Here is a 12,076-nt window from a genome sequence, read left to right on the forward strand (position 1 = left end):
TCATTTACCCGATTCAAATCGCGATTTTTATGCATAAAAATCGCCACTTTTTTTTATAACGATTTTTATCGAAAAAATCGCGAGTTTTTGAAAATATCGCGATTTTTTCGAAAAAATCGCGATTTTTTGGGTAAAAATCGCAGGGCACGGGGCAGCGCTCTTTTTATATGCAAAATCGATTTTTATTATGTCATTTTGCTGTTTGCGCGCGGAGGAGGAGGAGAAGAGGTGAGGGAGAGGAGCTGAAGGGTTTCCGTCGGATTTGGGAGCGAATCGAAGCGTTTTTAAGAGGAATCCAAGCCTAGATCACCAATTTGTCCATAAAAGAGGTATGTAGATTAATTTTTTTTGGTTTTGCTTCTATAAAAACTTTGGTTTTCATTGTTTTTAAAGAATTTTTTGAAATTTTTCATTGATTTGGGATGGGTAATTTGTTATGACTATGAGAACCAATTTGTTATTTTTATTTTCTCATTTTTTTTAAACATTGTTTATTTTTTTTGAATTTTCATTGTTTTTTGGCATTTGGTTGGGTAACTTGGGTTTAGAAATTGGGATTTTGGAAATAATTAGCTTGTAATTTTGCAAATGCTAAATTGTAATTTGTATTATCATTTATGTAATCCTAAATTCCTATTTCCTAATCCTTATTTTTCCATAGGTTTGCAAATTCAAAATTCAAAAACAAACATGCCAAGGAAATTGGATCCTTTCTGGGAATATGGTGACCCTAAAACTCCGAATGATAGACAAAACTTGTATTGCAAGTTGTGTGGAAAGGAAATATTCGGGGGGGTGTACAGGTTGAAGTTCCACCTTGCACAAATCCCTGGACGTGATGTGGGGCCCTGTCTAAAGACAAATGCTGAAATTATCCAAAAAGCCATGAGAGCATTGGGAGAATTAGAGCACACTAGAGACGCCAAAGAAGAACTCAAAAGGCAACTAAAAAGGTCAGCTGACGGAAGTGGGCCAAGTGGCACAGGTTCTACTGCAGCGTCAGTCAATCCGGTAGCTGCATCATCATATTTTGTTCCTCGAACCACACCTGGTTCACAACCAACTATTGGTTCAATGCTAAAAAGAACTGAAAAAGAAAAAGCTGACAAGTTGATGACAAAATTTCTCCTCTGGAGTGATATTCCTTTCAGCATTATAAGGAATAATCCATTTTTCCAACCTACTGTTGATGCTATTGCCAGTGTTGGCCCGGGGTACAAACTCCCTTCTCTTCATGATTTCAGAGGCCGGCTTCTTCAAGATGAAAAGCGTGACTGCACCCAAAGATTGGAGGATTTTAGGGCATCATGGGCACAAACAGGATGCACTGTTATGTCAGATGGTTGGACTGACCAAAAGGGGAGAACCCTTATAAACTTCTTGGTTAGTTGTCCCAAGGGGACTATGTTTATCAAATCTGTTGATGCAACTCATCAAATCAAAGATGCAAGAACTTTATGTGATTTGCTGGATGTGTTTATTTTGGAGGTGGGTGCAGAAAATGTTGTCCAAGTCATAACGGACAATGCTGCAAATTATGTTGCTGCTGGTAGAATGCTTATGGACAGGCATCCTGCTTTATTTTGGACACCTTGTGCTGCCCATTGTATTGATTTGATGTTAGAGGACAATGGGAAAATTCCCTTTGTCAAAGAGGTTGTTGACTCATCAAAAAGCATCACAAAATTTATTTACAATCACACATCTGTGCTTAGCTTGATGAGAAGATTCACCAACAACAAAGAGTTGGTGCGCCCCGCCATTACACGGTTTGCGACGAGTTTCATATCTCTTCAATCCCTCGTGAATTCTATGTGGGATTTGAAGAGAATGTTTCTTTCAGAGGAGTGGCGTGCTTCGTCAATGAGCCGCAAACCAGAAGCAGAGGCCGTCTGCAGACTAGTTTCATACCAGGAAGACTTCTGGGCGGGAGTGCAGGAGGTGTGCGCTGTTACAGAACCTTTGGTAAAGGTTCTTCGGTTGGTTGATGGTGAGAAGCCCGCAATGGGCTATTTGTATGAAGCCATGGACAGGGCCAAAGAAGCCATTCGGTCCTACTATGATGACAAGGGAGATGATGGGTTCCAGAGACAACTCCTTCTATGGAAGGTCATTGATGAGCGATGGAACAACACACTCCATCGTCCAATTCATGCTGCGGGGCTTTTCCTGAACCCTGCATTTTCTTATGCATGTGGGTTTAATTTTGATGTTGAGGTCGTGGAAGGATTATTAACCTGTGTCCAGAAGATGGTGAGATCTTCAGAAGAACGTATGGAGATCTCTAGACAAATTGAGCAATATAAGTTGTCAGGTGGCACATTTGGCTTTGAGATGGCTGTCATTGATAGGACGGTTAAAATGCCAGGTATTTTTTAGTTTGTACTTTGTAACTTTGTTTCAAATTTCATTGTTTCTTCAAATTCCATTTTTTTCTTATGTTTATTTAAAATTTTATTTGTAATTTTGTTGTAGACGCATGGTGGAAGATGTATGGTGGCAGAGTACCCCTTTTGCAAAATCTTGCCGTACGCATCCTCAGCCAAACATGCAGCTCCTCGGGATGTGAGCGCAATTGGAGTGTATTTGAAAAAATACACAACAAGAAGCGCAATAGGTTAACACTTAAACATTTAAAATATTGCAAATTTCCAAATAAATTTTTGAATTCATTAAAGTTTTAAACAATATTTTTTTTATAATATTAATTATTAATTATTAATTTATTATTTCATGAACTTTGTACAGGTTGGAGTCCCATAGACTTAATGACATGGTCTATGTCTACTACAATCTTCGATTGTGGGTGAAACAACTAGAGAAGACACCTGATACGGAAGCCATCTCATTGGATGGGATTGACACCACTGCTGAATGGAGGGTTGAGACCGAGAGGCCTCTCATGGATCCCACTGAGGATTGGTTAGTGCAGGATGAGGGGGAGGAGGAGGGGGAGGAGGAGGAGGAGGAGCAGGAGCAGGAGCAGGAGCAGGAGGAGGAGGAGTTGGAGGAGCAGGAGGAGGAGGTGACACCGCCTACCCGGGCTACCCGGGCTACCACTACCAGAGGACGTGGTCTCCGTCCACCTCGGCCTCCTGTAGCTGCTACTACTAGTTCTTCAGCTTCTAGAGCACGTCAGACTCCACTGCCATTTCCACCACCACAGGCACCAGCTTCTACATCTAGAGGGAAAGAGAAAGTTGTGCCATTTTCTCGCAAGAGGGGCAGAGGAAATCAATAGGATTAGACTTTGATTTTATTGTATATGACATTATGACATGATGAGATACATTATCATATTTTTTGTTGATATTTTGAGGCTGAGTTGGACTTGGGACTCAGGACTTACTATTCAGGACATGATTCAATGTTATGTGTGATTTTAGCGCTAGAAATGATATTAAACATCTTATATATTAGTTTTTTTATCATATTTATGTGTCAATGTATTTATTTTATGTTGTAGATGGTTTAGATATTAAAAAAATTGAAAAAAAATGAATATTTTTGTGCCAAACGATTTTTTCCCGCTTTTTTCCGATTTTTTCCCGATTTTAACGATTTTTTCCGCTTTTTTCCCGGCGCCGATTAAATCCCAATCGCGATGTGTGCAACACTGATAAGAAGAGAAGAGTTCTTGTGGGTTTTCCTCTCAAGAGGAGAGGTTTTGACCCTGGCTTATGGGGGTCTTTGACAAAGGTCTTAGATCTTGGAATTTGTCATTTGAAGTTTTATAAGAAGAGAAGAGTTCTTGTGGGTTTTCCTATCAAGAGAAGAGGTTTTGGCCCTGGCTTATAGCCCATATCTTGTGTCCTCTTGTCTCATTGTTTTATTGTTTGATAGTTGTTTGATGATAAGAACACTAATGATGATCAAGTGAAAGAAGAAGTTAATCAAGTTAAGTAAAAATACATCACAAGCAGTTATCGAAGAAAGAGAAATCACCTAATCAAGTTGCCCCTAGATTTCTCAACATGGTATCAGAGCTAAGATGACAACAACAAGGAAATGTTGCTTGAATATCATCCAATTGAAGGAAGTCACACAAGGGTCGAGCACAAGATCACTAAGGAGGAGTACTCATCTCAAGGATCACATCATCACAAGGAAAAGAAGACCTCAAGGACCCTACCTCCACTCAAAGAAAGAAGGAATACACTTTTGAAGAATTTTGAAGTCTCCATATTCTACATTTCTACATCCAAAGGAAGCAAGAAGAAGCATTGTTATCATCATCAAAGAAATCAAGGTGATCTCCCTCTCATTGAAGAAAGGATCACATTTCAAGCATACTTGAAGGAAGACATCTTCATCAAGAAGGCAACTTCTATTATCAACATCATCAAGGAGGCATCAAGTTGAAGATATCATCTTCAAAGGAACATCTTCACTTGACAAGTAAGTACCTTTATATTTATGTCTGAATCTTTTATCAACATGACTTCATTTCGCAAGGAGAGCAACAAACTAGTTGGGTCATCAAATTTCCTTGCATGAAAGAAGAGGATAGATTTGATGCTCATAGAAAATGAAGTAATTGAATATGTTAAGGGTTCTCCAAACCATCTCAAGGGCAAGCTCAAGCATTATCGAAGTATATGAAAGGGGAAATAAGGGCTCAAAGAATCCTCATAGAATCAATCAAGGATTCCCTCATCCCTTATGTAGCGAAGTTGGAGAAATCGAAAGATATCTATGAAAAGATGGTAGAATTGTTTTCCGTAAGCATTGTAGGAGAAGTGATATTGCTGAGAACCAAACTATACAAGATGAAGGTATCAAAGGAAGAAGGGGTAGCCTCATACCTTATGAGGGTATCACGAATAAGAGATCAACTACAAGAACTAGGAGCAATAACGTTTGATAAAGAGATGACCATTGTTGTGCTCAATGCACTACCTGATGAATAGGGCAATTTTGTATCAAGTATCTATGGAAAGAAGGAAGCCACTCCATTGAGTGAAGTTTGGTCATTATGTAAGATTGAAGAAACTCGATTGGAGTCAAAGAGCGATGTTGGATCAAATGAACAAGTTCAAGGATATGTTGTCATGGCCAGGGGAAAAGGAAAGTTTATACTCAGAAAAATAAGAAGATTGATGTGTCAAAAATACAATGCTATGAGTGTAATGAATATGTGTCAGGCCAGGGTAACTCCAGCAATTGAACGAGAGAAAACAAGAAGGATTGATGATATATTCATTAGCCAGCACTTTATTTATACAAATATAAAACGGATCAGTTCATCTTCTAGATGACTGTCCGACTTCACCTCATCCGTTTCGGATTAGGTGTCAACATTCCCCCCCTTAATCTGAAGGGATGTTGGTGAGTCCAAGCATCATTCTGAATCTTTCAAGCTTTTCTCTTCCAAGCGCTTTGGTGAAGATGTCTGCAATTTGCTCGTTTGTGGAACAATGACGAAGATGGATTGTTTTGGCCTCAACATGATGTCGGATCAGATGATATTTAGTATTGATGTGCTTAGTACGATCATGGAACTTTGGGTTCTTGGCCAACTTTATTGCAGATGTGTTATCAATCATGAGTGGAGTTGATTGTATTTGTTTTACCTGCAAATCTTCAAGAATTTTCCTGAGCCACACAATTTCTTTCGTTGCTTCAGCTGCTGCCACGTATTCTGCTTCTGTTGTGGAATCTGCTGGTACTGATTGTTTGCGTGATCTCCAGGAGACAGCTCCTGATCCAAGACTCATAGCATATCCTGAAGTAGATACCCCAGTTTCTTTGTCTCCATCGAAGTCTGAATCAGAGTATCCAATCAAGTTGAAGTCGTCCACCTGTGTATACTTGATTCCAAGGTCTTGAGTTCCCTTCAAGTACCTTAGAACTCTTTTTGCAGCAGACCAATGTCCCTCACAAGGCCTTTGCATAAACCTGGAGAGGATTCCAACAGCAAATGAAATGTCTGGTCTGGTAGTAGTGAGGTAGATGAGACTTCCTACAAGCTGTCTATACTTTGTTGCATCCTCAAATTCCTTTCCTTCAGTAGATGTGAGCTTCAAGTTTTGTTCCATTGGAGTAGAGAGGGGATTGCATTCTGTCATGCCAAATCTGTATAACAAATCTCCAATGTATTTCTTTTGAGAAAGAAATATGGACTTTGGATGTTAGGTTACTTCAATGCCAAGATAGTAATGAACATAGCCCAAATCAGTCATTTCAAAGATTTTTCCTAATTCTTTCTTTATGGATGCAATATAGCTTTCATTGTTCCCTGTCATTAAAAGATCATCTACATATACCACAAGATATACAACTGTTTTGCCAACTTTCTTGACAAATAAAGTTGCATCATCAAGATCAAAATGATTGAAGTTGAGTTTCAGAAGATGCTCAGTTAGTTTTTCATACCAGGCTCGTGGTGCTTGTTTGAGGCCATACAAGGACTTCACAAGTTTGCATACTTTGTGTTCATTTCCTTTCACAGCAAATCCTTCAGGCTGGGACATAAAAACATTCTCTTTTAGATCTCCATTCAAGAATGCAGTTTTTACATCCATTTGATGGACTTTCCAACCGTTCTGAGCAGCTAGTGCAAAGAGTGTCCGGATGGTGGCCCATTTTGCTGTGGGGGCAAAAGTTTCCTCATAATCGACCCCTTCCTTCTGTGCAAAACCTTTTGCCACAAGCCTAGCTTTGTGCTTGTCAAGTGAGCCATCAGCTTTGTACTTGTTCTTGTAGACCCACTTGCAGCCAATTGGTTTGGTTCCAAATGGAGGATCAACCAGCTTCCAAGTGCCATTCTTTATGAGGGCATCATACTCCTTCTGCATCGCTTCTTTCCATTCATCATGAGAAGCAGCTTCTTTGAAGGAAGTTGGTTCAAAATCTGTAGACAAGTTCAATTCACAATCATAAGTAACATCCATATCAACAGGTGAATTAGAGTTATCTACATCACCTCCATCTTGTCGGTTTGAATTTCTGGTTCCTGTTTTTCCAATTTCATCAGGATGAACACTTTCAAGTGTCTTTGTCAGCCACTTTGGGGGACCTTTCTAAGATGGTCCAGGCTGTTCTGTTGATTGAGTTGGGTCTGAATCAAGATTGAGTCTCCCAATTCTATCAATTACATCACTTAAAGCATCATCCGTTGTTGGAGTGTCATGCAGGGGAGATTGTTCTTCAGAAGAAGATTCCACATGTTGATCTAGTATAGGAATCCCCCCTTCAAGATGTGGAATCTGATTATCAAACTCTTGAAATGATTTCGGTTTTGTGAATCTATCCAAGCGATCAAGTTGCCGCTCAACAACACTGTCAGATTTGGATGATTCAAGAAAAATTACATCTCTAGATAAAACAAACTTTTTATTTACTTCATCATAAAGGCGGTATGCTTTAGATGTGTTTGAATACCCCAGGAAGATACACTTACGACTTCTTGCACCAAGTTTGTTTCTATGTACCTTTGGTATTAAAGCATAACAGGTGGAACCAAATATCCTGAGATGTTTTACCGAAGGAACATGTCCATACCACAATTCATAAGGAGTCTTGTTTCTTATAGCACTAGATGGACATCTATTCTTTATATATGCAGCACATAGAACAGCATCAGCCCAAAACATTGTCTTTACATTTTTGAAGAAAAGCATAGATCGTACCATATTCAAAATTGTTCTGTTCATTCTTTCAGCTACACCATTCTGTTGAGGATTATAAGGCACAGTTGTTTGATGTTTAATCCCATGTTGGCGAAGATAGTGTTCAAATTCATTTGATGTATATTCTTTTCCATTATCAGTGCGAATAGACCCAATATGAGATTGTGCATCATTTTCAATCCACTTATGAAAATTCTTAAATGTTTGAAAAGCATCAGATTTGTTCTTCAATAAGTAAACCCAACACATTCTGGTGTAATCATCAATAAATGTCATGATATATTTATTTCCATTTGCAGAAGGAACAGGCATTGGACCACATAAATCTGAATGAATAAGTTCAAGCTTCCTATGTGCTCTTGAATGTGAATCATGAAAAGACTGTTTGCTATGCTTTCCTAGAATGCAAGCATCACATTGTTTATGTTTTCTAGGAATTGTAGGCAAACCAGCAACACCATTTTTCTTCAACAAGCGGAGACTATCATAGTTTAAATGTCCAAATCTAGCATGCCATAATAAACTTGATGGAAGTGTACATTCTTCATGATGAGAAATATATGAGAAATGATGTGCATGAGCAGAGGTTCCTTGCAGTTTAAGGAGTCTTTCTTCTTCTATACCCCTCATGACAAGTGAGTGGTCAGATGTCTTTCTTACCTCAAGCTTGCCATCAAACATGTGAATGGAGTGACCTTGCTGGCGGATGTGGACCAGGGACAGCAAGTTTCTCTTCAGCTGTGGGAGATATAGAACATGATCCAGAAGAAAGTCTGGAAGACCAGGCAGTTTAAGCCTGATTGTGCCAAGCCCTGATGGCTTGATTTTTGACTGATCTGCAAAGTATACTGCTCCATCAACATTGTTAGTGAAATCTTCAAAGAAATCTCTCCTATGAGTCATATGACAGGTTGCTCCTGAATCAAGCAACCAGTGATTTTTCGAAGAAGCAAGTGAAGCATTAAACAAATCTTCATTTACTCCAATATTACATTGTGCCTCAATATAGTGTGCAGATTCGGGTGCTTTACCTTTGTCTGAGTCATCAGTTTTACCTTTCTGCTGATTTCTTCTCTGCTCAACCTTGTCCCATGGTAGCTTGCATGTAGAAGCATCATGTGATCCATTTCGTTTGCAGCGAATGCAATGCAGATCTGCCTTTTCTGCTTGAGAATGTCTGCCCCCCTGCCTCTGAAGTATCTTCCTCTTCCTCTTCGTCCACCTCTTCCTCTTGCAGAATCTTGAGCAGGATGCTTTTCTTTGTGAGCAAGGCAAACAGTCTCTTCAGAAGATTCAGGGACTGTTTTCTTTCCAAAGGCTTTCTCTCTTTCAGCAAACTTTTTCACAAGAGAGTCAAAGGTTATATCTTTAAGGTTTCCATTTGCTTGTAAAGACTCAAGATAATTGGAGTAGGTAGGATAAAGTGCTTTGAGAAAGGCAATAAGAGAGATATCCAGCTCAACCTTAGTGGATTTTATATCATGCATTATAGACTTTATTTCAGATGCAAGAGCAAGAGGATCATTATTTTTCAGTTCAAGAGTGAAGAGTTTAATCATGAGCTGAACAACTTCAAGTGCAGAATGTGTATCATAGAGTTCTTTCAGCTTTTGTATAGCTTCAAAGGCAGTGGAATAGCAGGAAATATGACGACTTACTTCCTCATTGACAGATGCTGCGATCAATGCAAAGGCTTTGCTGTTCAATACAGTATGTCACAGCAATCCAGGTCGTGTTTAATCCGCAGAGCTTCAGGTTTCAATGAGCAATCTTCAGGCTTCAACGTTCCTCCACAGTGACACCGGTTTCAATTACCATTCCTCCACAACGGATGCATTCATTAGATTCAAGCGCAGAGATAGAACCGTTTATTCAAATACAGAGGGCGCAGTCTCATGAGAGGTCAGTGTCAGAGAGCGCCAGGGCAGTCAGAGGCAGCGCAGAGAATTATGGTCAGAGGGGCAGCGGATTCAGGCAAAGGCAGAGGCAGAGCCAGGTCAGGCCAGGGAATCACGCCAGAGCTGCTCTTAAGAGAGGAGTTACAACTAATTTAAGGTACCTGAGCTCTGATACCATGTCAGGCCAGGGTAACTCCAGCAATTGAACGAGAGAAAACAAGAAGGATTGATGATATATTCATTAGCCAGCACTTTATTTATACAAATATAAAACGGATCAGTTCATCTTCTAGATGACTGTCCGACTTCACCTCATCCGTTTCGGATTAGGTGTCAACAATATGGACACTTTAGAAGAAATTGTCCCAAACTCAAGAAGGACAACAAGAAGAGAAAGGAAAGAAATGAAGCCCATGTTACCGAAAAGTGGAAGAATCAGAAAAGAAGAAATCAAAGGAGGAAGTTAAAGATCTCTACTATGACTGAGATAATCTCCTTCACTTAGTTCTTTTCGGTTATAGAAAGCATCACAAGTATGATAGGATGCATTATAGTGAGATAGAGCTGACATCATCATAGAAGCATGGAAGGATAGCTGACATGGAAAGTCTAAATGGTTATCCTGATAAAAAAGGAAGTAGCTCATGGCATCTCCATTGAAAGAATATAAGAACAACCGAAGTAGCAGTATATATGGTTGGAGGAAACTTGAAAGTCATATAGCAAGATAGAAGATAAATAAATCATCATATATCATCATCATTATCAAGGGACATTTGCAGAATGAGGATCATTAAGATCCTCCATTGGAATAAGTGTTAAAATATTCACCTCTACTTAAGAAGAAGAAAGTGTTTCACAGATGGTCTACATTCCACATTATGTGGGATCCACAATAGAAGGATGATGGTATGATGACAAATATGTGCAGCATGACAAGTTGGTTGAAGTACTTTCATCTTCAAGCAAGGAAAGGAAGTTGCCCAAAGGAAGTTTAGATAACCACATGAAAGAAGAGGCGTGTATATATCGGATAGATAGATAAAGTCATGTCATCATATGGTTGCAGATAGAATGGATTGAATTCTCTATCTTATGAACATTATCGAAGAAGAAGGATCTATTCCATTAAAATGATGCATGAAGGCATGTAGACAATGTGCCTTGAATTCTTCTACATATTGATAAGAGGAAATCAACATAATATGCCCTTATATAGAATATGAGATGGTTGACAATCATGGTTCCTATGTTGAAAGAACCACGTAAAGAAGATCTGAGGAAAGCAATATGTGAAGAAAGGAAGGAGAGTTTGTGAAAGATGCAACTATAGATAAGATAATTGATCAGCATTCAATAACAAGAAGAATTAGTTATGACATCTCCATGGAAGAAAAAGGTATGAAGCCCTTGATAGGTGTGTTGGAAAAGGAAAACTTTGGTAATATGTGTCATGGAGATGGATTCATACATGTGCAAGATGTTGATGTTGCAGAAAATGATATCATGAGGAAAGGCCATCATAAAGAGGTAACTTTGATTTATTGCTCATTTTTATTTTCAAAAACATCTGGTTGGGACCTGGGTTGTTACAGGGTTACCGAAAGAAGGTTGTAGAAGTCACCTACAACTTGTACTCATGAGATTGGATGGAAGATCCTGAAAGAAGCTTGACATGGAAGAGGTAGTTGTATGAAGGAAATCCAAATGTGGACTAGAAGATCACTTTCCGATAAAGAGAAGGATGACATGACTATTGGTTCAACACTATGACTCATTGAAGAGAAAGTGATGGAAAAGATGATCAATGCCATATGATAAAGTTATGAAGAAGAAGAAGGCTCCACAATGAAGAAGATGAAGTTCATGACATGATGTAGAAAGAGGAGCATGTTATGAATAAAAATATTCATAAACATCAATTAAATAATAAATATTAAAATAACAAATATCATTAAAAATAGATTAATTAAATTAGTTAATGTCTCATTAGTTGTGAAGAAACATGGATCAAAAGTTGTGTCATTCTATCTTCGTGGCCAGTCAATGCCTATATAGGCACACCGCCACGAAGATTTGTAGACACCATTCATATTTTTAATAATAATACTACTACTACTTACTACATTACAAGTCTACATATACCACTTTATGCTTGCATGCAAATTTATATGTACCAGTGGTATCAGATCCATTTCGATTCTTTAGGCATCCTAATACATATATCATCTAACTGCTGCCAAGACCCCCTTCACGCTGCAGTTCCCAACTCCACCGTCCTCCCCACGTATTTCCTTGTCCGCAGTCCCCCCGTCCACATCGCCACCTTCGCTTCTGTCTGCAGCCCCCTCCCCCCCCAGTCCACGTTGCCACCTTCGCGTTGTCTGCAGTCCAAATTCGTCCCACTATCCGCCGTCAAATATAGTGACATTGTCGCATGCGCACAGTGTCGTTCTCATTGCCCGCCGCAAAAAAGTCGTGACATTGTTGCATCCACGCAGACGCAGCAATACAGTGTCGGTTCCCGCGTCAAGCGTCACGATTGGT

General features: G+C 39.3%; 2 protein-coding genes across 4 annotated transcripts in view; one reads left to right on the forward strand and one right to left on the reverse strand.

The window, feature by feature from the left end:
• Positions 1-12,076, reverse strand: part of EDA7 (embryo sac development arrest 7) — a 343,775-nt gene that overhangs the window by 172,318 nt on the left and 159,381 nt on the right. The gene's annotated exons all lie outside the window — the stretch shown is intronic.
• Positions 2,412-3,419, forward strand: LOC149142389 (uncharacterized). The gene is made up of 2 exons (XM_089448531.1): positions 2,412-2,617; positions 2,749-3,419. The coding sequence occupies exons 1-2, from the start codon at positions 2,490-2,492 to the stop codon at positions 3,239-3,241; spliced, it is 621 nt and encodes a 206-aa protein (XP_089304657.1). The 5' UTR covers positions 2,412-2,489; the 3' UTR covers positions 3,242-3,419.

The sequence above is a fragment of the Pinus tabuliformis genome, chromosome X, assembly GCF_031772625.1.
Source record: "Pinus tabuliformis cultivar Carrire ecotype Pingquan chromosome X, CPIR1, whole genome shotgun sequence".
NCBI lineage: Eukaryota > Viridiplantae > Streptophyta > Pinopsida > Pinales > Pinaceae > Pinus > Pinus tabuliformis.

Coding starts and splice junctions, on each gene's coding strand:
- LOC149142389 (XM_089448531.1), top strand. CDS start 2,490: ATGTATGGTGGCAGAGTACCCCTTTTGCAAAATCTTGCCGTACGCATC. Junction 2,618..2,748: donor CACAACAAGAAGCGCAATAG/GTTAACACTTAA, acceptor AACTTTGTACAG/GTTGGAGTCCCATAGACTTA.